We start from the raw sequence: 27,499 nt of genomic DNA, 5'->3' as shown, positions 1-27,499 counted from the left end.
CAGTCTCAAGTTCAAAGGTGAGTACTGACTCTCTCCAAATGCTCCTCTTCTTTCAGGCAAGAAGCTTCTGGTACTTTCTGACAAGGAAATTTGGCCATTTCTAGGGTGTGTGGGTTAGAAGGTACAAAATCCGACTGAAGTTTCAGCATAGCTGAAGGTCTTTTGAACAACAAGAATAACAGGGAAAAAGGGAACATTTTAGAGACATGTACAGTGCAAATATATCTATAGAATGCACTATCAGTTTTTTAGCTGTAATGTAGTTATTTTGCTATGTGTTTAGCTCACTTACTAGCTTTGTGAAAACTGAAGTGGAAAATGGAGGCAATTCTCTAATTCAGCCCCCCAAGATCTGCAATTGAAGAGAACAAGGTTCTTTTGGCCTGAGTGATCCAGACTGGCTGTCTACACTAATTAAATTCACTGGATAATGAAAACTTCTTACTTTGCTTGTGAAGACATCTAAATACTTAGTAGAAAAACAGATTGTTCAGTCCCATTTTCTGCCATACCCAGAAGTGACACAGCCACCTAATTTGCAAGTTCTGGCAGACCTAGAACCGCCCTGATATTTGATCAACCACCCTTTCCCTACCTTTAAACCCCACTAAAATCACTCTCCTCCAAGAGGTCTTCCCTCTTTTCTCATTTCTCCTGTTTGCCCTCCCTTCTGCATCATCTATGCACTTGGATCTTATAAGCTCTTAATATTCACTCTAACCTCCAGACCCACAACACTTATATACGTATTCTTAATACTCTCCCATTTCTTCTATCTGTAATTTATTGTGATGTCTTTTCCCCTCTAGACTGTAAGCTCCTTGTGAGCACAGAACATGTCTACCAACTCTATTGTACTGTACTCTCCCAAGTGCTTAGTCAAGTGCTTGGCCCATGCTAAACAATCAATAAATTGTAATGATTGATTGAAATGAAATTTATATTATAAATGTCTTATTCATCCATATTAATGGCTCTCTCTTCCTCTAGATTGTAAACCCATTATGGGCAGGGAATGTGCCTGCTAATTCTGTTATGTTGTACTCTCCCACATGCTTAGTGCAGTGCTCTGCACATAGTATGCACTTAATAAATGTGATTGTTTGATTGCTGTTGATCCCAGTGCCATGTCCTCTTGGCAACAAGAAATCAATGCTTATGACTGAGGACATAGGTTACCTTTCTTCAACTTCTAACTATATGCCTCCTCCCTCTTACTTCCAGGGTACCATAAACTTTGTGAACCAAGGGGAGGAGTAGGTCAGGCAGGTGATGGGCCCTCCCATAGACACTTAGAGCCCTCCCACCACTTCCTGGGCCAATGAGAAGACCAGGTGTGCTGGCAGGTAGTTCTGGAATCACCAGTCCTCCCTTCCTGACTGCAACACTGCCAGAACAGCCACCAAAAGTTGATGTACCATTGCATTAAAAGCTGCAAGTTGGGAAAATAAACAATTACAATTTATTGGGATTTTAAAAAAAATTGTGTTACGAAGCAATGACTCCCTCTCTGGCATTTCCTCATCTTACCATTGATTATTCTTTTACGGTGCCCTAGGTCACTGACAATGAATCCTGAGCAACAAAAGCATGCACAACCCCACGTATGCCAAGTTCAGTTGAGTAAGTCAATAGAGAGTACAAATACAAGACAGGAGCCTGATCTGGGTAAATATTCACGGGGTCCACCTTCCCAAGGCCTGGTTTATATTGTATTATTTGAATGAGAAAAGAAGAATGAGGCCACTGGTGGCCGAACCTTTCCCAGAAAACTTGAGGCCCAGGCAGAAATAACAGATGTCTCTGGGGCCTGAGGCCATCAGCAAGCAGGAACCTTCCGGCCTTTCTCTTTCATAGGAGGGAGGTGATTTTGTCCAGTTTGTCTTTATCCTCCACACCTGTGCTTGCATCTGGAAAAAAAAAAATCCCCCTTGTATGTTCTCAGGGTCTCTGCAGGTGCATTGCTGGAATTTGAGAAAGAAGACACCTTGGCTCGGGGGTTCTGAGAGCTTGAGAGCGTCTGGTTTTACTGGTCAAATGGGTAAGCCTCTGGCCAACCCCCAGGGCATAAGGGGTCAAAGGGAGCCAGTCACCAGAGGGCTGGGCCAGGCTGGGGCTTGTTTCTGAGAAAGCTGAAGCCATAGAAATCCCCATGACACAGTTTAAAGGAAATGTACACAGCGGAACAGGGGAAATCTGGGGTTCGCCTGGAAAGGAACTTCTGTTCATCAAATCCAGCCCCTCTGCTCGTGATTCTAGTCCTAAAGGATCCCAATCTGCCCCTGCTTCAGGCTCCCAGTACCCTGAATCCGGCCCCGAGCCTTATTACCTGGTGCTTCTGTAGGTGCTGGGATGAGATCCTCAATAATCCCCTTGACCTTTCTTGTCCAGTTGTTCTGTTGCCCCACTTCATTCACCCTGCAAATGTCAGACACAAAGGGGAAATGGGGAAGAACCATGAGAGCCATGGCGGATGTAACACAGGAAACAGGGACAGTCTGTCACTGCCTGCGTGTAAAAAAGGGGTCTATACTAGCGGTGGCCAACACATAGGCAAGGAGTTTCCCTCTGGCTCATCAAGTGGCTTGGAAGTGGCTGCACTTTCTAACTGGCTCTGAACCTGAGGGTGGAGCCAAAATATGCCGGGATGGCCAATTGCATTTCTGGACATCCATCCTGCAAATTCTCATGTCCAAGAAGGAAACAAACAAAAGGGGCCCGAGGATTCTCCCTGTTTGGGACTCTGGAGTGGGGCTCTTGCTTGTGGTGTGAATTTGAATTATAAACTGGAACCAGCTGAGGCTCCGATGTTGGGAAGATTTTTCTGGTGAGAGGGATGGAGAGTGAACCTGTTGGAGTTACCAGGTTAAAATATCACCATTCCTCTAACAGGAAAGTCTGATTCAGATTCAAGGAGGCTGGTCCCACAGCCAACCCTAGGGAAACTCTCCAGCTGGAGGGTTGCAGCTGTGCTCCTGGACAGCCATTCTGTGCCCACATGGGGCCCAAGTGAAGGCCTCCTTTCTGGGCCCTTTCTTCCCTCCACTTCTCTGCTGTCTTGCCCTCTCCCATCTGCAGGCAAGAGCCGGAGACAGTGAAGGAATTCCGCTAGAAAGAGATGTGGGAAGAAGCATTTCTTTTCGAAGACCCACTAACCTACCGTAAACAGGTTCTTCGATCTTCCTTATTAGAACGGCTCCATCCAACAAACATATTGGATTGAATTCTTGTTCTTTGAAAACTACGCAGCCAGGATCTTGGCAAACACCTTTCTAGATCCAGGATGGTGGTGGCTCTCTGAGAATGAGAAAATAATGAAAAGGCACATATCCTCCAAGAGGCCTTCCCTGATTAAGTCCTCATTTCCTTTTCTTCCATTTCCTTCTGCGAGGCCCTGATTTGCTCCCTTCATTCACCCCTCCCTCAGCCTCACAGCACTCATGTACATACTATGTCTATGTACTCATGTACATAGAGAAGCAGGGTGGCTCAGTGGAAAGAGCACGGGCTTGGGAGTCCGAGTTCATGGGTTTGAATCCCGGCTCTGCCACTTGTCAGCTGTGTGACTGTGGGCAAATCACTTAACTTCTCTGAGCCTCAGTTACCTCATCTGTAAAATGGGGATTAAGACTGTGAGCCTCACATGGAACAACCTGATTACCCTGTATCTACTCCAGCACTTAGATCAGTGCTCTGCACATAGTAAGCACTTAAATACCAACGTTATTATTATAATATCTGTAATTTAATTATATTAATGTCTGTCTCCCCATCTAGACTGTAAGCTCATTGTGGGCAGGGAATGTATCTATCAACTCCATCCTATTGTACCCTGCCTAGCGCTTAGTTCAGTGGTCTGCGAACAGTAAGCGCTCAAAAAATACAATCAATTGATTGCTAAGGCATTTTTCTTGTGTAACTGTCCGATCTAGGAAGAACAGTGGCACCCAGTAGCAGGAGTGGAATATTGCAGGGGATGGGAATACCTGATGAATCAATGGTATTTTTTGTGTGCTTACTGTGCAAGTTTCTGGGTCCTGGTTCCCAGGGAAAAGGGGACTGAGTATCCCTTGTATAGGGGTCACAGGTAGTCAGGCCACATCTTGCCCTGCAGAATTTCTGCCCAGTCTTGGCTGCACCCTGGTTCTCAGTGGAGCATAGCTCACTGTGGGCAGGGAATGTGTCGGTTTATTGTTACATTGAATTCTCCCACGTTCTTAGTACAGTGCTTCACACACAGTAAGAACTCAGTAAATACGAATGAGTGAATGAATGACGCTTTGCTCATTGTGCAATTGCTGCTCTTGAAAAGATGGTGTAAAAGCCTCAGCTCCAAATCTCAAGGACCCAACTGGCCTACAGATTCTGCAAGAACAAAATCCTTATAGCTGGTCAGGCTAAAATCAAGCCAACCTGATTGGGCCTGGGCCAGCTTTGGTCAGAGTCCCAGAGTCTTCCCATTTATTATTTTATGTTATTTTTTTCTAAATGTTACTTATTAAGTGCTTACTATGTGCTAGGTAGAGTACTAAGTGCTGGCATCAGTGGCATTCTAGCTATTCTCTCCCTTGTAACAGTTATATATCAGCAGTTTACCACTTGTGTCCCCCTGAGAATATCATAAGCTCTTTGAGGACACAGGTGTTTTCCCAAGTATGTAGTACAAGTGCTCTGGTTCACAGGAGGTGTTCGGTAAATACTGATGATTGATTGAGTCCTGACCCTCGAGTTCTCAGTTTCTCCCTAGAATGGGATATTGTGACAACTGTTTGCTGTGACAATCTCCTTGGAAAGCTGTTTTAGGGGGCCAGCCTGTGCCTAAAATGGATGTAATGTCCTTGAGGAAGCCAGTGGAAGTTCCAGTCAGGAGAAAATTTTCCTGGGTTGGAGGAACTGGACCCAACCTTCAGTCTGTCAAGACAAGTCTGGCCTGATGCCTAAGGGTTTGTGGGCCTAATAATAACAGTATCTGTTAAGTGATTATTTATGTGTCAAGCACTGCTCTAAGCGCTGAGATAGACATAAGCTAATTAGGTTGGACATAGTCACTTCACAAGGAGCTCACAGTCTTAATCCCCATTTTACAGATGAAGTAACTGAGGCACAGAGAAATTAAGAGACTTGCCCAAGGTCACCCAGCAGAAAACTGGTGGAGTTGGGATTAGAACCCAGGTTTTCTGTCTCCTAGGGCTGGGCTCTATCCATTAGCCCATACTGCTTCCCTGGGGGGTAGGCAGGGATAGGTGCACTTAAATACATGGCAAGGAGACAAGGAAAATGAAACAAACATCACTTATCTTGTTACCAGCAGACTGATTACATTGCCGACTAGGCCTGAATCCACAGACTCACCTGCATTTTCCATATTTTCTCATTTTCCTCAGACACACTGTTGATTGTCTGTGTCATTAGTGCGATCAGCAAGTTTAAGAGAAGGATGCAGGACAGGGTCACGTAGGCGATCAGGAGAAGCCGGAAAAGATCAGGATAGCTGGAAGACTCAGGGTCCGCCAGGTCTCCGAGACCGAGGGTGAGTTTGAAAAGTTCTGCTGCTGCTCTGCCTAAGCCATGGTAGAAGCATGATTTTTCTGCAGAACACTTGTCGCTCAAAGAGGAAAGAGCTGCAAGGGAAGAGTACAGTTCTCTCATACACCAGGATCCCATAGAAATCAGGATGAGAGTTTTAAGACTGTGTTCCCACTAGATGAGTTGTATTTACCTGCTGCAAACCCCAAGAGAAACATTAGGTACACACAAAGGAACCGGGAGACATCTCTGAGAATTATCTGAAAGAGGGAGAGAAAGCCCATTAAACAGCCCATTTTTACACTGTAGTCTCTACTCAGTTCAACTGTAACAAGTATTTTGATTATATGCTTTATCTAGAACATTGCAAGGGAATTCGAGAATGTGAATCCTATAATGTACTCGCACTACAATGTGAGTGTGGATACAGCATGCCGCAGTGTCCGAAGAAATGATTTGTGTGCATATGCTTGGCTTCAGGAGACAAGTTAGGAGACAAGTTCTCCTAACACCAAGTTTTTCAAGAAAGTAACTCCATGTTATAGGAAAGCTGGTATGTTCTAAAAGAACAAAGTTTGGGTAATATGAATCTTTTACAAAAGCAAAAATCAGGATCCCAAGCATTTACAAGTGAGAAAGCCGAGCCTCATCTGCCCCCTTACTCCTCCAACTGCTTTCCTCTTCTCTCTCCAAGGATGAGGTTTATAAAGTTCTTTTGAGTTCAGGATACATTTACAACTGGGATGGAGGATACATTCTGATGAAACACAGATCTGCGTAGGAAATTCAATTATTTATAAGAAAAGGAGACTTTGGTTCCGGAGACCTTCCTTCCTCTTCAAAATAAACAAACGTGACTTGGTATAAAAAGAACCTCTGTAAAGTGAAATGTGATAGTATCAGACAGGAGAGCAGGGATGACCAACAGTGATTGGCTGGGGAGATTTTGGCTGGTTCAAGGAGTACCACTGCCCGTTCTCAAGGTAGGTGGAGCTTCCTCAGGGGAGCTGAGTCAGATGACAGAGCTTGGTGAACACCCTGTGTGTGGCTGATGGAAAGCACGAATTCTGGGAGATCCAACTTCCCCACCAGCATATGAATGTCTAATTAAGGGTGGATGAGGGGGAGGTCTGTGGTCTGGTTGTATTTGACTAAAGGGTTTGGGTAAATATCCCAAGTGCAGCAAGGCCGCTGAGCTTACCCGCTGGATAAAGACAGTGTAAATGCCGGTGAACTTAAATCCTCTGGAGAAATAGAGAAGATTAAACCAGCCTATCATTAGACCCATCGCCTGCATGACCACAAAGTTCTCATTTCCATCCCAGTACTGGAGAAGTGAGCCCACCACCAGGCAGCTCTGAAAGACACTGAGAAAAACCAAATTGCAGTCAGGAAATTTCCTCTCTTTTAGAAATGCCAATGTCATGAAAGGTTGCATTAGAGACTTAAGTGAACTTACAAAAGGATATGGAAATAGCTGTTCTTAAGGAAGGAGTATAACTGAAAAGGCCACATCACTATGGTGTCAAAGGCCTAAAAACAAAGAAGCATATGCATATGTATACACACATCTGCAAACATCGGAAACATTTAATTCAGATTTCAGAGCATTTGAGAGAAAAGTGACCTCTCTGCAGTAGTGTGAATATCAGACCCTGAACACACCCTTCTTAGACCTAGGACCCCACCATCCCAGCCCACCCCCACACAAAACTGTTCAGGCCAGCCCAAACCAGGTTAGTTTTTCGATCAATGATATTTACTGAGTGCTGGCTGTGTGCTGAACACAGTACTATGTGCTTGGGGAATATAAATACAATAGAGTTTGTAGACACAGTCCCTGCCCACAAGGAGCTTACAGTCAACATCTCAGATGCCTCAGAGCTATGGATTTGATTTTTCCCTTTTATCTTGGGATGGGCTAGTTATCGGCTTCCCGTGGGCTAGGACAGGGATGAGGCTCCACTCACCTCTTTCCCTCATTTTCCGGCTCCCATGGCACTACAGCCAGGAGTTCCCTGGGAGGGTGATGAGTCTGGGAAGTTTTGGAAGCACTGAAGGGATACCCTGACTGACTCTGCCTCCTCCCCTCAGCCCCACGACTCTAAAGCTTCTGGGACTAGCCAGCTGTGCAGAGGGTATCCCTCTGCTTCTCCTAGTCCACCTTTGCCTGGGGGAGGGTGGGAAGAATCAGGCTCCTTTAAGAATGGAAGATTCCATGGAAGCTATGTGGGAGCCTGGATGATGAAACTGCTCTGGTTGATCCGAGCAGAGTAACCACTCCCGGAAAACCTGAAATTTGGCTCTGGGTGAATTTGCTTCTTATAAAGGAAAAAACAACTGGGGAATCATGGATAACATGCATTCCTAGTCATAGAGAAGCAGCGTGGCTCAGTGGAAAGAGCACGGGCTTTGGAGTCAGAGGTCATGGGTTCAAATCCCAGCTCGGCCACTTGTCAGCTGTGTGACTGTGGGCAAGTCACTTAACTTCTCGGTGCCTCAGTTACCTCATCTGTAAAATGGGGATTAAGACTGTGAGCCCCATGTGGGACAACCTGATTCCCCTGTGTCTACCCCAGCGCTTAGAACAGTGCTCGGCACATAGTAAGTGCTTAACAAATACCAACATTATTATTATTATAGAGAGTCACCTCTGAGCAAATTCTAGCACCCCCACGATTCTTTCCAGAAAATCCTTCTTATACTTACCGTCTTCACCAGGATGCCTAAGGCCACAATGAAAATGTAAATCTTCCCAAAGGTGAGCCAAAAGCTGCTTTCTGACTTTGGGGAAAATTTTTGGACAGAGAGGAGAAACATTAGTTAGTGGCCCAGGAGGGATGTGAATAAAAAGGAAACCAAGGAAGGACCAAAGGGAAAATCTGTTTTGACTCTTGGGGCAGGGTCTACCCAGTCCCACAACTCACCCATACCCTCCCCACATCCCATTGGTTAAGGACCTCCAGGGTCTGGGCTCATTTCTACTCAGAGGGTTGATAGTTTCATATTGAAATCCCCTCTCCAGCTCTTTATGGGCAGGACATTTCTCTTAGTTTTATGCAGGGCACCAAGCAGCACTTGAAATAGGGAAGGGTGAATAAACTCGATGAAGAGGAGGAGAGGGGAGACCTGGCCTTGGGGCTGGCTTTCTAGTGAGGTACAGAAGTGGGCAAGGCTTGAAGGGGGTGAGGATTCACCTTAGTTACGTGGGGCTGCAGGGCCGTGATCAGGGTGAACAGGATGATGTAGTGGAGATACCAGGCTGTGCTGACCCCAAACATGAGTGCAGCGAACATCTTCCATTTGACCTCTATCAGTTCCTTCAGGGGCTCCACATCCAGCAGGTTACAGTATTTCTGAGAGAGAAAGGGAAATTTTAAACTCTCTTCTAGCCTGGAGTAATCAAGACTGGTTTTCCTGGCTTTGTTTATTCACTCTCCTATTTATTCACTGTTTATTCATTGTAGCAGATGGGAACTGTGGGGCCACTCAGTTAAGCAACTGCATTTGAGTGCTTCCTGTGTGCAGAGCCCTGTATTAAGCGTTTGGGAACGTACAATATAATTACTTTGTTAAACTCGATCCCTGCCCACAAGGAGCTTACAGGCTACTGGGTGAGACAGACACTAAAATTTCAGATGGGGAAATAGTAGAGTATAAGGAGATTTACATAAGAACTATGGGGCTGGGGCGAGTATTAAATTGCTTAAGGGAGTACACAGCCAAAGGCATAGTTGATGGTGAGGGGAGGGCGGATAATAGAAATGAGGGCTCAGTCAGGGAAGACCTCTTGGAGGAGAATATGATTTTAGGAGACAGTGGTGGACTGTGGCATGGTGGAAAAACCTCTGTGGGTCAGCCCTACACACAGATGAACACAACCCCATCCCACTGTGGTGACCCAACTTCCCCTCTGCCGGCACTCACATCTTGTTTGTTGCTGTACACCACAATCTTCAGGGCAGACTGCTGGTCTGTCGTGTCCACTTCATCCAGATCGTACAGAGAGGTGCAAATGGGCCCATAGGTCCATTCAACAAATCTCCTGGAGAGGTGGTGCATTCGGTCGTTGATGGGAAACTCTCTGCTTAAGATGTGCCGAAAGAGCTTTTCAGAAAGAAATGGAGAATGTCATTCCCTGAACTCTCCCCTCCACAGGGAGAGTGATCATGGTGCTCCATCCATTTCCCTTCCCTTTCCCTCTTCAGCAGGAAGCTGGGCCCTAACATACAAGCTGAGGCCAAGCTAAGTGAACTAAGACTGCTTTGGATTTTGTGCCGTACAGCCTGCCTGAGCAGGACCATGGGGGGACCACAGAGCATGTCCTCATGCAGGGGGAAGGTCAGGTCTCTTTCTGCCTCCATGGCTCCCTGAATCAGGCTCCTCTAGTCCCAGGAGTAACAGCAGTGAACACCTTAGCCTGCAAACAAGACTCACCTGTTGCCAGGACCAGCCAGGACCACTAGCCAACCCCAGACTCCAGGGCTCTTCCCTTTTAGGACATCCCCAGCCTCAAGGTCAGTTTCAGGCTTATTGCCATTATTGTTTCTTCCTTCCTGAAGTTTATTCCAGTGGATCTTTGAGGACAGGGATCATACTAACTCAGTTGTGCTCAGTATAGTACGGAATAAATGTTCAATAAATCCTGTTGCCTGAGGAAGAGCAGAGTCATATACTACTGTTCACTTCCCTCATGCCTCTCGCTCATTCTGGCCTATGCTTCTGGACACTCAAAACTTAAGTGCCACTAATGGTCCTCATTGCTGGCTTGGCCAGGCAGAGGTCAGGACCATGGGTTAGACAGTCAGGCTCTCTCCACCCAGCTGGTTGGGAAACTCCCATAATACTATGCCTCTGGGTAAAATTTTCAGTGTGATTCACCATGAAGCAAGCTTCTGAGACTGGAGACTTCCAATCTGCCCTCCCTGGTGGGTATGGAAAGTAAGGAGGAGGGCACCACTAGAGTTTACTGACTGGCCATTACTGTTCCCTTCTCAATCTAGAAAGTATGGTTTTCGGCCCCAGGGCATATATATCCCCAAGTGCCCCTGGGAAAACCCGTCTCTAGAGTTGGATACATGGTTTTTTCAGTGCTTTGCATGGAATTTCTCCCACACTTCAGGAAACTCGCCCATCCCTCATCTTGGGGACTGAGCTCTGGACAGATCAATCAGAATCCCCTTTTGGGTTACACAGCTAAAGGTCAAGGTTGGGGCTGACTGATACATCACCCTGCTCCTTCTCTCCTCTCACTGGTCTCTTGCCCAGACTCTTGTACCTGAAGTTTTCCTTCTTTGGCTGCTAACTGCAGGGGGGTCAGCCCCTCATTGTTGCGAAGTTTCTCCAGGTTGACCTTAGAAAACTCCTTTTTCTCTATAATCTTCTCTTCACTCTTCTTCAGAATGAGGTCATACATATCAGTCACAAAGTGTGTTTTCTCCGTGTCATCAGCCACCATCACTAGCGCATGGAGCACAGTGTTCCCCAGATAATCCCGAGCATCTGGATTGGAGGGTTTGTGTTCTCGGTCCAAGAGAAATTCCACGATTTCAGTTTGGTTGAGGCAGGCGGCCAGGGAGAGAGGATACTGTCCTGCAGGAAACACTGTGGTTATTAGAGGAAACCGGGGGGTGGGGGGGAGATTACCTAGACTGTAGAATCCTTGTGGGCAGGGAGTATGTCTATCAACTCTGCTACACTGTACTCCAATAAGCACTTACTACATTGCTCTGCACACATTAAGCATTCAATATGTACCATTGATTGATCGATCGGTCCCCATGCTGGAGCGCCACCTATTGCATGGTAGGTCATTACCCCAACCACTCCAGTTGTCCTAAATTCTCATTTAAACTTCTTTCATAGACCAAACCCAGAGTGTTGTCTCTCTGACGCTCCTTGGATTTAGGTACACATAGTGAATTCAGAAGCATTAGGAAAACAATTTTGAAAAGTAACCACTCTGGGTTAAAAAAGAAATTCCCGAACTGGCTCTCCCCAACATTCACTGCTCAAGCAGTGTCTGCATGGAATTTCCCTGGCTCTAACTGGATCATTAAGTTTTCCTTTGCCAAACTCAGAGTTATTCCATGATTGACAAAACAATGGTAGATAGGACTGAAGGCTTATGGGAGAAATGGAGTTAAGAATTCTGCAGCTTTAGTCACTCTGGGAAAAGTATGAAAAGATTTGTGAGAATTAAGACCAATATTCTAAGTCAACATTAGATATGATAAATATATATAATACTGGGTGCAAAAATTATTTTAGTTACTTTCAATCCAGATTATCTTGTATTTGATTTAACAAAAATACTAATTACTCTTGAAAAATGACATTAATTTCATTGTTACGGAAGTCCTTGAAACCTGGAGAACCTGTAATAATAATAATTATAAAAATGATATTTGTTAAGCACTTACTATGTGCCAAGCACTCTACTAAGCACTGGGGTAGGCACAAAACAATCAGGTGTCTGTCCCACATGGGGCTTACTGACTAAGTAGGAGAGAAAACAGGCATTGAATTCCCATTTTACAGGTGAAGAAACTGAAGCACAGAGAAGTGAATTGCTCACTGTCAGACAGCAGGGAAGTGTGAAAAGCAGCTGGAAAGAGCCCTCAAAAAATACAATTGATTAACCTAAAATGCTCTGACCATATCAATGGCAAAGAAATTGCAGAAGTTGATAGCTATAGCCATCATAATCAGGTAATGAGGTAATCAGTAGAAGAAATCACTCAAAGAAAGGCAGTATAAAACCTCACAAGTCTTCCCTCTCTGCTTAGACAATACCAGGGCCTCATCACTCTTCCCATTTCCATGAAATCGACCTGAGTGATGTTGCCCAGAAAAGAAATTGGGCAATACATCTATTGGAGTAACTTACCAAAGTAGAAGCAGTCCTCTCTGTTTCTGTTTAACTGAAAGAACGATCCAGTTGCCGGAATCTGAACATCTGCTCCATTTTCCACAAGGATTTTGACTATGTCCTTCAGCCCTTTTTCTATCGCGATGTGCAGTGCTGTCTGCCCTGGAGAAGAAAGGGGAAGATCAGAGGCATTAGATTTAGGAGGGAGAGAGAGGTAAGATTCCCCACTAATCTCTTTTCATCTTTCTGTCACCGGAACCACATACGAGTTAGGCAATTGTTAAAGAGGAAGAAAGTGGGAAGGGCTGTGGTGTACCTACTGAGAGGCCTAGCAGCTCAAAGGGAACCTGGCACATTCAGGCTTACATTCTCCTCCCTGATCTGGGAAGGCTCCAGGCTGCTCAGACCTTGGGCAGATCTTCTCCCAGTAACTACCTTAGATAGCTTCAGTCTTCTAGACTTTGAACTCATTGTGGGCAGGGAATGTGTCTATTTATTTTTGTATTATACTCTCTCCCAAGCACTTAATACAGTGCTCTGTACACAGTAAATGCTCAATAAAGACAACTGAATGAATAAGCAAGTCCTGTGGGTGAGAGACAGTACTGGGTGAGAGTTTTACCCCTGGGTTGGAGGAGGAAGAGGAGGAGAACAAAGAAAGGTGTGGGATTAGAGGTGAGGGACATAAAGGCTTGAAGTAACAGCCCTCAGGAAGGTGGGTGGGCTGGCTTTTGGGCGGGTAAGAGAGGGGGAATGAGAAGATATCCCTAGTAATAGCAAGGGAGTAAAGAGGATTGGATTCCCTTTACTTTTCTGTTCAAGCTCCTGAATGGCCATTTGACAAGCAGCCAATCACTGCCTTCCCTGCATCACTGCGTAGAGCCCACAACTGAAGAAGCAGCACAGTGAAGGGCAGAGTCCAGACGGGCTGTAGGTGAGTCAGTAATTGAGAGGCACAGGTGTCTGTCTTTAGAATGGGATCTTCCAGGACTCTGATGGCTCCAAATCTCTGAGGTTGCTGAGCTACATTTCCCCATTTATTTTCCTCTCACTAAGAGGGATGTGGGGTGACAAGTCCCAGACTGCATCCTGCATTGCTAATGAAGACTAGAAAAAGACCAGTTTTTGAGAGGTGGCTAAGTGGTTTAGCTCAATGGGGAAAGAGGTTACAATACATGTAATAGATGTGTTTCTGCCAATGCTCCCCAGTGAGCATAATGGGAGTGGAATCACACTGAGGGGTGAGGATGTGCAATGTGTTTGGGGAGGGTCCAGAGGTGAAGGGGAGGCAGGTGAGAAAGGCATTAAGGTCATTCTGCAGTCAGGGCAGCAACTGCCATTTGGCATTTCTGGGTCTCTAACAGTGCATACCAAACACCTGATTTGGGAGAGGAGCAGGGAACAGCAGCTCACCAATGTCATGACACTCTGAGGCAGGCACAATATTGCTTCCAAGAATCAGGGAGCTTCAGAGGGAACTTACTCCTTTCTTTGTATCTCTGCTGTAAGCTCAGAAGCCTTGGACAGAGAACTGAGCTCTCCCTGCCTGGGTTTGGAGTGGGTATAATATTTATGAGACTACTGGGTGGGTGAACAGGAGTCAACAAGAAAAAATGGAAGTTTACTAGCCTTGTGCCAGGGGAAAGAGTGTAGGAGTTAGGGATTTGGGAGATTCAGTGTCTCTGCCTGAATCTGACCTGGGGTCATGATACCCAGGAGGAAACAAGTCTAGGAGGTCAGATGAGACCTGGTAGTACAGAGCAGAGAGAGGCTCATGCCTGCATTTCTTTTGGGTGTTAAAATTTTATTTGGGAAGGAATAACCTTATATGGGTACTTGGGAATGGGGTGGAACTTAATATCTCAGTAAAATATTTCCTACTGATATTACATTTGGGGAGGAGGCTGCTCAATTCCCTCTCTGGACTCACATCAGCATAAACCCCAAATAGACTGCCCCCCTCCTGAACATTATAGGGAAGCTCCTTCCTGAGTTATGCTGGATCCGGACGCCACCAAAGAAGCAGCCTTTAATGATGGAAGTTGTGGAGCTGAGACCTGATCTGAGACCCAAATCTCCTCTTTGGGGAGCAAAATTCAGAGGGATCTTCTTCCCTGGCCTCATCTGTGGATAAGGCTAGTAACGGGTCAGGATCACTGATGTTACAACTTCCTCCTCCCTTCTCTTTGGGGCTTGGAAGACAGGGAGGACTGAGACAGCCAGAGATGCTGTAGAGCTGCTTCCAACCTGGGTATTGATGGTTTTACAACTCAGCCCCCAAGATATGGTAAACTGGCAACAAATACTGAGACAACCAAAGAGGACAGGGGCAAGACACATTCACCTTGATAACAACAATCCTCGTAGGTGGCATTCAACAGGTTTTTCAAATCCCCACACTCCTTAGCATGGTGTATCAATAGCATCACTATGTCTTCAGTCTTATCACAGGCTTGAAGAAGTGCTTTCATCAGGCAGGTCTTTTTAGCGTCTCCCTCTGTTAAAAAAAAATCAGTGAGACGATATGAACTCTGTGGTCCATCTAACTGGATGCTGCAGCTGATTCAAAGAGTCTAATGAACCAACCCTGGGAAAAACCCAAGGTCACCATCTCAGGGAAGGGAAGGCATACTTTTCAGTTCCTTGGTCCTCCTCCCTCCTCTGCAGAGAGGTGCTACTAGCATCCCCAGGACTACTTCCTTCCTACTCTACAGAGACACTAATTGCTCTTACTAGCTGTTATAACCCAAATGGCTTCAGAAGGGTTTGGAAGATGGAGAGGGCAGTGCTCTGCCCAGCTCTGCTGTTTGCTGAATGACTTTGGGAAAGCCATTTACCTCTTTTTTGCCTCAGTTTCCTCAACAGGTACTTAATCCCCTGTTCTCCCTCCAACTTAGATGGTGAGTCCCGTTTAGGAAGGGGACTGTGTCCAACCTGATTAATTTGAATCTACCTCAGTGCTTAGAACAGTGCTTGATATATATCTAACAGTGCTTGATATATATTAAGTGCTTAACAAATAACATAATAATAATGATAGTAATAATAATCTGTGTAGTAGAGGGAAGTATGAACTGAAAAAGGGAGATGCTGAGGATCATTTGGGGTGCTCCATTCATGGTACCAATACCAACACAGCATGAAAATGGGTTCTATAAAGTTTTAGCAATGCATGGGTCCTTTCTTGGCCTATGCACTAATACACTATACACCAATTCTTCTCTTTAATACGGGGAAGACTGAAGGGGAGAAAAAGATAGAAAAGAAACCCAGACAGACCTCAAAGATATTGCCAAAGATCCAGAAGTTCAGCTAGAGATGCCACCAGGAACCAGAGGGGATGCCAAGCTACCATTCAGTGAGGTATCTAGAGGCAGTGACCACAGCCAGAATCAGATAACCCAGGCAGAGTTAGACTCAGAGGGCAGAGTAAGAGAGATGAGAAGAGAGATGAGGGAGCAAGAAAGAGATAGCTTAATGAAGAATTAGAGACAGAAAAACAAGGACAGTGAAAGGCAGAGATGGATGTGGGTTTCTTTCTTGGGTGGTGGGGCAAGATGGACTCGAGCCTCTGTTTCCAAAAGAGGCCAAGGTGGACTTATTCAGCAGTGGCAGAGCCTCAGTAGCCTCTAGATTGTAAGCTCTTTATGGGCAGGGAATGGGGTCTACCAACTCTGTAGTATTTTACTCTCCCAAGCACTTAGTACAGTGCTCTGCACCGGGTAAGGGCTCAATAAATACCACTTACTAATAAGGGCACAAGGAATGGCTTTGCTTCTTCAGTCCTGATCCTGAACTTCTCCCCAAAGTTGGAGTTCCTTGTTCCCAACCTTCATTTCCCCGAGTAAGAATAACAGTACCTCGCTCATGCAGGATATTTTTCCCATTTCTCTGAAGGTTTTGCAGCTGTTCTTTCAGTTGAGTAACGTCTCCGTTGCATACGCTTTTAATTAAGTTATTGGGGAGCCTGGGAATGAAGAAGAGATTGTAAATCAGGAAGCTCAAGTGTAGTGTCATTTAAAAAGCCAGGGTTGCTCCAGCCACATCTCACCCTGTGTCTGGTGTTTTCAATCTGCCTGCCAGATTGCAGAGTCAGAGATTACTAACTTTACCCCACAGACCATCAATCTCCCCACCTTCAAAGCCCTACTAAAATGACATCTCCTCCAAGAGGCCTTCCCGGACTAAGCCATCATTTATCCCATCCCCTTTCCCTGCTGTATCACCTAAGCGCTTGGGTCTGTACCCTTTAAGTGCTTGATAGTCACCCATCTTTAGCCCCTCAGCTCTTATATTCATATCTGTAAATAATTTTAATGCCTGTCTACTAACTCTACTGTATTATGCTCTCCCAAGAACTTAGTACAGTGCTAAGCACTCAGTTTCAGTGCTCACATTTCAGTCACATGTTACGTGGCACAGAGCCTGGAGTTTGTCTGAGGACTGTACCTAAGTTGCAGATATGGTTGGGGGAACTGGAGCCTTCTCTGTCACCATTTTGGCCTGAAGCTATGCCTTCTTTCTACTTTAAACACGTTCCACTACAGGGCAGAGCCCCAAATGTCTTTTCTCATGAGTCATTAGGTCCTGGAGCAGAGACAGCAGGGATGCAAAGGCTGTTTAAATATGATTAAATCTGTGTCTCACTGCTACTTTCTCCATCCCCAGATGGCAACCTGGCTGCATTGTGCCCTCTGGTTGCTAGGATCCTGGTAAATTTGCTGTAATTGTCCAGAAATCTTTGGTTATGCAGACTCACAGGAAAGAAGAGTTTAGATTTGCCAGTTAAGAAAACACAGATATTACAGCATTAATTTACCACTGATCTTGGTACTCCCTGTTTTGGACCTTTAGGTGTACAGAGCGAGGTGGTCAAAGGTGTCATAAACTAGATCAATAAAGGTGTCATCACCTTTGTATCCTGCAATCTCTTAGTTTAAATGACTCACCCTTCCTAAGTACAAAGAGTGGACCCTACTCAGGAGATATTACCTCATAATAGCTTGAGCACCCTTGCTTTCTGAATTGTCCTCCTGGTCTGGACACCGGCAGTATCCACCTGCCATGTAGGACTCTGATCCACTTGGAAAATGCCTGGAATATTTAAGTTTCATAAGCTACAGATCCATATATATCTTCAATCTAGGATTTTCACTTGCCAATGGTTATGAAAGGATTTGAATGCTTCATATAGATTTGTGACCAGCTCTAAAAAACTCCCACAAGTGGTCATGGGACAGATTGAAAGCTTTTTATTAAATCTGAGTGTCACTTAGTCCCTCCACAGCCCTCCTCCCACCCCACAACAGCAGCACCTGCTACCACAGTGCTTTGGTTGAATTAAAATAATTATAATTGTTGGACAGTACCACTAACTAAATACCTTTTGAAAGGACTTTCTTGTATTAATTAGAGAACCCAAATTTGGTTCTGGGAACCCAGAATGATAGGAACATTTGGGAATCTGTCCCTAGGCAAGCAGCATGGCCTAGTGGAAAGAGCACAAGCCTAGGAATCAGAGGATCTGGGTCCAATCCCAGCTATGCCACTTGTTTGCTATGTGACGTTGGGCAAGTCACTTAACTTCTCTATGCCTCAGTTCTCTCACCTGCTAAGTGGGGATTAAGTCCTATTCCCTCTTACTTAGACTGTGAGTCCTGTGTGGGACAGGGACTGAGTCCCATCTGATTATTTTATATCTACCCCAGGCTCAGATTGGCACTTAGCACATAGTAAGAGCTTAATAACTACCATAATGATAATAATAATAATAACTTCCCCAGGGCACTCCCTGACCACTGAAAACCACATTTCCTGCTGAATCTCTTCAGTAGAGAGCAGAGAGCAAAGTGCAGAGAACAACTGGAGTTTCGTGGGCAGTTACACCCTTAGGGTTGTCAGTACTAAATCTTACTCTCAGTGAAATATGCATGTTCCTTACTTCCCTTGTTCTCTTGAGGGGCCCTTGAGTTCCCCATGTCCAAAACTTTTCACCATCTGTCCCTTCTTTCCCTCTCCTCCTTTGTCTCCATGTTTCTGAAGTGGCTTTGGGGCCCAACTGGATTCCTCAGGGACATCCCAGGGAGCAGCATGGCCTAGTGGATAGAGCACAGGCTTGGGAGTCAGAGGACTTGGGTTCTAATCCTAGCTTCACCACGTGTCTGCTGTGTGACCTTGGGCAACTCACTTCACTTCTCTGTGTGTCAGTTTCCTCATATGAAAAATGGGGATTCAGTATCTGATATCCCTTCCACTTAGATTGCAAGCTCCATGTGGGTCAGGGACTGTATCTGACCTGACTTACTTGTATCAACCCCAGCGCTTAGAACAGTGCTTGACAGATAGTGAGCACAACAAATACATACTTATTATTACTTCACTTGGCCTTAGCACTTTCCTACTTCTTGAATGTTCCTTTCCCTTGCTTGGAATGCTCTGCCTCTTATGGACGCTCAGGTTGGCTGAATGAAGAGCTGGGAAATGCTGACCACTTCCGGCAGGATGTCAGTTTTCCGATCCCTCGAGGCCTAGAGCTGAAGGAGCCCTGAACTGATCACTTGATCTAGATGGGCAGACCTCTAAGACAGCCAGGATAGATAGATACCTACCTTAAAAAAAATTTGCTTAGATGGACAGTCTGCAATGTTTCTTGTAGGGAAGCCAAACTCAAGGTACCACCTCGGTAAGCACACAAGCAGAGGCTCTTGGGCTGTCGGGCTGTAGTCTTAGAAGTGCAGAAATTATCTTTATGGGTGGGGAACTACCACATAAGAGGCAGCGTCCCAGCAACTGAGGTGCAGCCCCCACAGCCTCCTCAAAGGTGGGGAGCGAAATGACGCCGCCTGGGGGGTCTTGAGTTGAGAGGGCTGTATGAGCCTGTCCAGTGGGTCCCTCTTGATGCCAGGCTGACCAGTCTCTTGGTCAGCTCTACATTGTGTGGTGGTGGGCACCACCCCTACACCACCCCACTTTTGTGGAGCTGGACAGCTAGGACAAGTGAATACAGTGGGTCATTTAGCCCTGAAAGGTTTGTTTAGAGCAAAGGGAAAGGTGAGATATTATCGGAAAGGTGAGATATTATCTGAACCTGCAGTAGGGAATTGAGTTGATTGATAAGTGATCTCCAAGATCCCAAACTCACCCATAAGTTGAACCGTCACTTTCCTGTGCCATCTGAGCCATATTTGAGGAAGTAAACAGCACTGCAGAGTCTGTGCAGTCCAACTCGAAGCTGAGAAGAAGGAGAAAACATTTAACCCAGTGGACATGCTTATAGGATGGAGAATTTGTTATTTATGTTTTCTCTGGTGGCCTCTGTTTCCGTTTTCAGTCAATTAATGGTATTTGTTGAGTGCTCTGTGAATAGAGAGCTGTTCTAAGCACTTGGAAGAATACAATACAACTGAAATGGTAGTGTGACCTTAGGCAAGTCACTTCACTTCTCTCTGCCTCATTTACCTCATCTGTAAAGTGGGGATTGAGACTGAGAGCCCCAAGTGGGACCGGGATTGTGTCCAACCCGATTTGCTTGTATCCATCCTGGTGCTTAGTACAGTGCCTGGCAAAGTAAGCACTTAATAAAGAACCAAAATTATTATTATTATTATTATTATTAGACATGTTTCCTGCCCACAAGATGTGGTTTAGAGTTACAGCAAGTTTAAACCACCTCTTACCATCATCCTTCAGCCTGCCTTCTATGCCTCTTGGACCAGGAAAATATGATTGCCCCTTTCCATGGAAAATGCAGACCACTTCCCCTATAAGCTCAGACCCTCACAGCAGGAACCACAGGTCCTTGATTCTGTGGCTTCAGCCAGGAGTTTGGGCACCATCTCCCAGTTTCCACAAGAAAGGGAATGAGATGCATGAGAGACAGGAATTTGATCAAGGCCGTATTAGAAATGAGATTCTTTGGGAAAGGAATAAAGCAGTAAGGGTGGTTCAAATAGGATTCTAATTACCTGGGTGAGTTAGAAGGTACATGAGAATTCAACTGTGTCTCCCAACAGCTTCTTGGGGTGAAGTGAACACCAGAGCAGGGTATTTGTCTTTAAAGAAGTTGAGATAATTTTTAAAAATGGCGATTCCTGAGCATATATCGGGTGCAGAGCACTGAATTATAAACTAGACACAAGATAATTTTTTTAAAAAGTTACCTCACCTTGAATAGCTAACAATTTAGTGGGGTAGACAAGTAGACACTAATTGGCACATTTACAACAGGCAAATAAGAATGAGCATAAAGTCAAAACACATAAAGACAAAAGTAAGCAATTGATTTAAAAACTTAGCAAATAAACAGATATATGTGAGTTCTAAGGGGCCAGATGGCCAGGAAGATGGAAATTATGGAGTACCTTATGGACGAGATGGCTTTTTAGGAGGATTTTGAAGATGAGGAGGAATATGGCCAGGCAGATTGGAGTTGGGAGGAAATTGCACCCAGTGGGAAAGAAATAAACAGGAGAGTTGCAAGGACAGTTAGGAAGTTGATATGGCAGGAGTGAAGAGGTCAAGCTGGGTTTTAACTGGAGGAGAGGGTAGAAAGGTAAGAGGCAGATTGCAGATGCACAGTCTTGAAGCCAGAGTTTAGGATTTTTTTTTAATTATGGGAGAACACATACACAGGCAGGATGCCATTCCTGTTCTCTTGGGTGTACATCAAACCATTCCCCTAACTTCAAGGCTAGATCCATGTCTGTGGACAAACCATTCCACCTTCTTATTGCTCTGATTGGAATAATACATAACACATTTCATCTATTTTCTCACATTCTTCAAACCCAGTGACCTAGAGGGGCTGACTCACACTGACACCCAAAGAGAACCAGGACTGAAGTTGCAGTTTACATCTCCGAGTCCTCCCCTTCCTGGTATCCATTCTTGAAGCCACTAGGAAAACAATAGTCTAATCTATCGTCTTCCCTTCCTTGCTCTCAGGGCCAACTGGTAAAACTGGTTGCACAACTTCCTCTGGTAACCAATTCCATAGGCCTATCCCAACTGGTGGAAAACCCGTTTCCTTTTGCTGTTTAGAACCTACTACCCTCAGAGTCCAGTGGGCCTCGGTTGTAGAAGGAGAGAAGAAGACTAGACTTGGGGAAGCTACAGGGTGGGGCCATGTAGAAGGGGATCACCCAACTCCTCCCTTAGGTCCCTTGTGCCTCCTTTATCCTCAGACTAAGCAAGGCTCCACTCCGGTCTGTCCCAACACCACCCCTCTAGCAGCCTAGGATTGCATCAGAATGCAGCAAGAAACTGTCAATCCTGGGTTTCACCAAATGCAGCTCTGGCACACACGTGTTCAGCCAGGATTCCCCCGGTCACCCCTCGTTAACATAAGTCACACACTCTCCATGCAGATCAGAAGCATCTGTCTCCTCTGGAGAGGGTTTCTGTTGGCCCGACGGTTCGAAGTCATCTTGTAATCTGCAGAGAAGATGATCAAATGAACAAAAGCTTGGCTCGGGACAGGTTTTTCAGGGAGAAGCAAGAACAGATGTGCCAGGTCACAACATCATCATCCTCTTCAAATAATATTGGGTTCAATCTGTGGTCCTGGTGGGGAAACCATTCTGTACCTCATGTAAGCTTGCTCTGACTGCCGGAGGGGTTTTTCTGATCATATCCTCCCCTCTGTCAGAGAAGAGGATTGGCCTCACCAATGGCTCACCTGCACTGGCCTCCCCCTAGACCCTGCTCTCGACTTTTCGGTCTAAGACTGAGGTTATCTCCCACCTCTACTGTACTCTCCCAAGAGTTTAATACAGAGCTTTGCACATAAGCACTCAGTAAATGCCACTAATTGATTGAACTCATAACATCTCTGTTGTATTGCAGTCTCCCAAGTGCTTAGCATGGTGCTATGCACAGTAAGCACTCAGTAAATACCATTGATGATGATGTTGCCAACTGTAATCTGGACACCGCATGAATAGTTAGAACTCCTTCAGGTATCTTAATCCAGAGGCTGAGGGCAGGAGCTCTGGAGTTATGGGGGGATGGAGGCATTGTGGAGAAAGGTTGAAATGTGCAAGTCCAACATAAGACCCCACCTCCCCCCAACCAGTGTGCACTCGGGTGAATGGTGATTCACTCAGGGCTCCTGGGGTAAATAATTTTCATCTCCCCTTCCACTTGCCACAGAGCAAACCCTGAAACAATGCCTGTGGAGGAGCAAAGAAGAGACACCAATAAACAGCAGTCTGGTGTTGAACAGCGAAACAACTTACCCTCCACTTGGCTCCTGTCCATCTGGGTTCTGACTGCTCATTGCTGGACCTGGACAATTGAACAGAGACAAACTCAGAAACTCCTACCGTGGGGCTTGTCCAGATATGGGAGAAGAGGGGCTAGCAAATATAATATGACTTCTTCCTATTTTCTCCATTCCCTTGGCATTTCTTACTGCCATAGATTAGATACAACATAGGCAGAACATTCTCAAGGAGCAACCAGCAAGAGTGACCAGTCAGTGACAACTGGACAGTGCAGGACTCCTGTCTCAGTTTGGTTGGAGAATCCTGCTGCCTGTTCTCACTCTGGGTTAAAAGAGAAGGTGTTTCCAGACTGGCCCACAGGGAACAACTCAGGTCCCTCATTTCTCCTTCTAAAATGGCCATTTTCTACCATGGCCATGTTTCAGAGCAGCACCGGGACCTAAAGACAGGAGAAGCTGAGGCCCAGAGAATCAGTGAGGCCTAGGGGAAAGAGCACAAGCCTGGGAATCAGAGGACCTGGGTTCTAATCCCGGCTCTGCCACTTATCTGCTATATGACCTTGGGCAAGTCACTTATCTTCTCCATGCCTCAGTTCCCTCAGTAGTAAAATGGTATTAAATCCTACTTCCTCCTAAACTAGACTGTCAGCCCCTTGCTGGACAAAGATTATGTCCAACCTGATAACCTTGTATCTATCCCAGCTTTTAGAACAGGGTTTGGCACATAATGAACACTTAACAAACACCTGGAAAATAAAAAAATATCAAAGAGAGGGTGATCCAAGATGAAGAACCTCACCTGAGTGGTCACTGGGCAGCTTCGTTTACACTTCCAGAGATTCAACAGGAATCTAGATGTTCAGAAAGCAGGAAGGTGTGAGAGGAGATTATTTACAGTAATGTCTGTCTTCCCCTGTAAATTGTAAACTCACTGTGGGCAGGGAATATGTCTATTAACTCTGATGTATTGTACTCACCCAAGTGCTTAGTACAGTGCTCTGTACACAGTAAGCACTCAGTAAATACCACTTTTTGATTGACTGATTGATTAGCATTTTAGATCTACTTGCTTTTCAAATAGATTTTGTGGCTTACAAAGGGATTCATTCATTCAATCGTATTTATTGAGCACTTACTATGTGCAGAGCACTGTACTAAGCACTTGAAATATAAAATTCAGCAACAGATAGAGACAATCCCAGCCCAATGATGGGCTTACAGTCTAATTGGGATTGTCCCCAAGCTCCCAGCTCCCCCCAGCATTCCTTCCAAAGGCTCATTTTCCTAACTGGTGGAGGCTGACACAGTAGATGATGAAGGGAAAAATGTTGCCATTCCCACTCCATGTGTCTCCTTCCCTCTTTCTTGGCCCATCCCACCACCACCAGCCCCTTCTCCCCACACTCACTCACCAGAGACTCAAGGCGATCCCTGCCAGGCTGGACGCTGACATGAACAGGCTGGGCACTGCCACTTCAAACTCCTCCCCGTGGGGAGCAGACAGCAAAATCTGCCAGGCAGAAAGGAGAGATGGTGAGCTAAGAAGAGGCAGCGTCCTAAAATGGCATTTAGAGAAGGAAAAAATCTTGGATCCAGAAGTGACACCTTCGCTACTCCAAAATCCAAAGTCCTGCTCCCTTGTGCTTGGCACAATTTTGACTTCCCTGAGTCAGGGACTGAAGAGTAAGTCCCTGGGTGTGTGTGTCCGCAACCAAGCAAGCTTTCTGGAAGCCAAGTTCTGAGTTGAAATGTAAGTACTTTGGAAAATGAAACTAAAATAGCCTCCCTGTTTCATAGAGGTTGTAAAGATTGGATCATAGTATTAGAACAGGTGGATAGGGTGAGCTGTTTCACTGAGCAAAGAGCAGACTTAACCAGGATGTTTGTTCATCTCTTAGTAATGGTATTGTTTAAGCGCTTATTATGTGTCAAGCTCTGTACTAAGCACTGGAGTAGATACAAGGTAATCAGTTCAGACACAATTCCTGCCCCACTTGGAGCCCACAGCCTTAGTAGGAGGGAAAACAGGCATTGAATCTTCATTGTATAGATGAGGAAACTGAGGTTCAGAGAAGTTAGTGATTTGTCCAAAGTCACACAGCAGGTAAGTGGCAGAACTGGTTTTAAAACCCTGCAGGACCTCTGACTCCCAGTCCAGTGTTCTTTCCATTGGGCTGGGCTGTTTCTCTTTACCCTTCTGTCCTCCTTTTTCCCTCCAACATAGCTCCCTAGGGCTGAGACTTCCCTGTAAATCAGAGTAAAATCTGTATACTTGGAGGGTGAAAAATCATCCTGTGAAGGAGACAGTCTGCTCCGCCCAGCTAAACAGCTACCGCTAAACTGATACCTATAGTGAGGCAGATCTAATGTTTATGAAATCCTTAATGATTGCACAACTGGCAAGGAAGGTGGGAAGTTGAGGTCTGATATTTCTGTTCTCCCCAGGATTGTGGTATGTGGCAATCGTTTTTCAGTTTTGAATAAATGATCTAAACACTTCACTTTTAGCAAAAGGGCCATGAAAGTTTGTCTGGAGTCCTGTCTGCTGAATTGAGGCCAGAAGGGCCTAGTAAGGTACTCCTTCGGAGTGAGGTGGTGCCACCTCCAGGGAACTTTGCCCTTGACTCAGATGGTAGCCCTCGAGAAGATGGGAGAGGTGGGAGATCATGATGGGAGAAAGAGGAGCCCAAATGTCTGCCTCACTGTGAACCATGTGAACCACTGGGAATCCGTGTAACAGTCGATGCCCAGTGCTCTGGACTAGAAATGAGTTCAGCTGGACAGAATCTCATCAGATCTTTCTGTTTAGCTGGATTGACACCCAGTGTCAATCACACTCCAGATGGGCATTCCCCCAGTGGTCTTTTGGACATTTATCTTCTGTTCTGGCCAGGTGGGGATATAAGGGCTTGTCCTGATTTTTGCAGGACAGTCCAGTTTGGGGTAGTTCCCGGGACACAGAAAATATTTCGTTTCATTACCTAGCCCCAATCCTCTCCCATCTGCCTCTTCTTTTAATGTCTGTCTCCCCATATAGTCTGTAAGTTCCTTGTGGACAGGGAACATTTCTATGAACTCTGATGTCTTATACTTTCCCAAGCACTTAGTACAGAGTTCTGGGCACAGTAAGTGCCCCAAAATTTCCACTGATTAATTCATCTGTCAGTTTTTTGTTTTGACTGTATGGGTGAAAATGTGGGAGGGTTTATATGAGGAAAGAAGCTAACTTGCTAGATCTTGGGAGTGGCAAGAAGTATTCAGGAGGCTACCTGATACTACCTACTGCATCATGTAGAAGGCCAGATTTTTGGTCTTTTTAACTCTGCTCTGAAGCTTTCAGGGTTTGGTAAGAGAATGAGAAGAGTGAAACTGAGGCAGGGAGAGGTTGAAAGCAGAAACCAGAGACAGATGCAGTACAGTAGTTGAGTTGGGAGATGACAAGAACTTAAACCAGGATAGTGACCATTTGGAGAGATGAAGGAAAGGATCCAGGATAAGTTGAGGAGGAAAAATCAACATGATTTAGTGACAGGCTGGTTGTAAGAGGATGAAGACGGAGGAGTTAATGGTGATGTCAAGGTGGCAGAATTTATGAGACAAAGAGGATGGTTAGGGGGAAGAATGGGTTCAAGAGGAAAGATGAAGAGTTCAGTGCTAGACATCTGGAGAGGTCCTGGAAGCAAGAAGATATGCAAGATTGTAAGGCAGGTGAGAAATCAGGGCTGGGGAGGTATCTTTGGGAGCAATCTATGTAGAAGTGGTAATGGCCATGGAATAGAATATCTCTTGTGCCTTCTTCAGCAGCAGACACTGGTATGCCCTTCCCCAGTCTAAATAGGAGTTAGAAATTGGTAGGTGTGTGGTAAAGGAATGAAAAACGTGGGTAGATAGGTAATAGGCCTGGGTTTCTATAAAGTCTTGGAAAATGGTTGGGACATAGTCTGACAGATTTGAGGAAGAAGAGAGTTTCTGGCAGGGGGAAGGGTATGAGCAATGGACCAGCCAAGAGCAAGCAACAGGAGGAAAGACGTAATCTAGTGAATAACAGGTGAAGAGAGACATGTGTAAGAAGGAAAATACTGGTGGAGAGCCGTGAAATCAGAAGTCAGGAGATTATTTGATGGGAATTTTTGTGATGCCAAGTGATGTGTTCAGAATGATGTTTTAGAAAAATGGCCCAGGCATCAGAAGAAGGGAGAGCACAGAGGCTACGAGACCACTGAGTAGGCTGACAACCAATGGCATTTATTCATTCATTCATTTATTTATTTTATGGTGCTTGGTAATACTCTACTATTCATCAAGTACTGTTCCAAGTGGTAGGGTAGGCACAAGTTAGTTGGACATAGTACCTGCCTCACAGGGGGCTCACGATCTAAGTACGGGAGAGAACAAATATTGAATCCCTATTTTATAGTTGATGAAACTGAGGCACAGAGAAGTTAAGTGACTTGCCCAAGGTCACCCAACAGGCAAATGGAGCAGCTAGTATTTAAACCCAGATCCTCTGTCTCCTAGGCCTGTGGTCTTTCCACTAGACCATACTGCTTGTTGAGCATCTGGATGCACAGCATTATTCTAAGCACTTCGAATAACACAACAGAAGCAAAATATACTTTTTTCTGTCATCAAGTATCATACAGTTAAATAGAAGAGATAGACAAAATTATGTAGAAAAGGGGGGAGCAGGGGAAGCACAAGGATTAACGAGATATCATTGTGAATGTACTGATATTTTAATTTAACCATCTTCCCTCTGGCTCCCCTAATTCCTGATGAAACAACAGTGGACACAACACAGTTTTTGGACAACACAGGGATTGGTAGGAATGCAACTAAGATGTAGTAGAATCGTCTGTATTAGTGGATTTTGGTAAGTG

At 45.3% G+C, this 27,499-nt stretch overlaps 2 protein-coding genes across 2 annotated transcripts; both read right to left on the bottom strand.

Moving 5' to 3' along the window:
• Nucleotides 1-1,439: 1,439 nt before the first annotated feature.
• Nucleotides 1,440-5,772, bottom strand: LOC120638938 (transient receptor potential cation channel subfamily V member 3-like). The gene is made up of 5 exons (XM_039914524.1): nucleotides 5,720-5,772; nucleotides 5,353-5,621; nucleotides 3,161-3,297; nucleotides 2,330-2,418; nucleotides 1,440-1,910 (listed from the first exon to the last, which is right to left on the bottom strand). Exons 1-5 carry the CDS (start codon nucleotides 5,742-5,744, stop codon nucleotides 1,852-1,854), a joined length of 579 nt encoding a protein of 192 aa, XP_039770458.1. The 5' UTR covers nucleotides 5,745-5,772; the 3' UTR covers nucleotides 1,440-1,851.
• A 293-nt stretch (nucleotides 5,773-6,065) lies between these two features.
• Nucleotides 6,066-13,259, bottom strand: LOC100077543 (transient receptor potential cation channel subfamily V member 2-like). The gene is made up of 9 exons (XM_039914534.1): nucleotides 13,207-13,259; nucleotides 12,416-12,559; nucleotides 10,805-11,118; nucleotides 9,454-9,633; nucleotides 8,724-8,882; nucleotides 8,236-8,310; nucleotides 6,986-7,059; nucleotides 6,728-6,893; nucleotides 6,066-6,086 (listed from the first exon to the last, which is right to left on the bottom strand). The coding sequence occupies exons 1-9, from the start codon at nucleotides 13,232-13,234 to the stop codon at nucleotides 6,066-6,068; spliced, it is 1,161 nt and encodes a 386-aa protein (XP_039770468.1). The 5' UTR covers nucleotides 13,235-13,259.
• Between the last annotated feature and the right edge of the window lie 14,240 nt (nucleotides 13,260-27,499).

The sequence above is a fragment of the Ornithorhynchus anatinus genome, chromosome 17 (genome assembly GCF_004115215.2).
Source record: "Ornithorhynchus anatinus isolate Pmale09 chromosome 17, mOrnAna1.pri.v4, whole genome shotgun sequence".
NCBI classification, from domain to species: domain Eukaryota; kingdom Metazoa; phylum Chordata; class Mammalia; order Monotremata; family Ornithorhynchidae; genus Ornithorhynchus; species Ornithorhynchus anatinus.
This window is presented reverse-complemented; position numbering and strand designations above follow the sequence as displayed.

Bases quoted from the DNA above. Each gene is read 5' to 3' on its own strand.
- LOC120638938 (XM_039914524.1), bottom strand. From the start codon at position 5,744: ATGTTTCTCTTGGGGTTTGCAGCAG. The intron at 3,298-5,352 runs GTGAGTCTGTGG...TCTCATTCTCAG, and splicing joins AGAAAATATGGAAAATGCAG to AGAGCCACCACCATCCTGGA. The intron at 1,911-2,329 runs GTAATAAGGCTC...TTTTTTTTCCAG, and splicing joins AGCACCTACAGAAGCACCAG to ATGCAAGCACAGGTGTGGAG.
- LOC100077543 (XM_039914534.1), bottom strand. From the start codon at position 13,234: ATGGCCATTCAGGAGCTTGAACAGAAAA. The intron at 8,883-9,453 runs GTGAGTGCCGGC...TTTCTCTCTCAG, and splicing joins TGTACAGCAACAAACAAGAT to AAATACTGTAACCTGCTGGA. The intron at 6,894-6,985 runs GTAAGTTCACTT...GGTTTTTCTCAG, and splicing joins AGCTATTTCCATATCCTTTT to TGTCTTTCAGAGCTGCCTGG.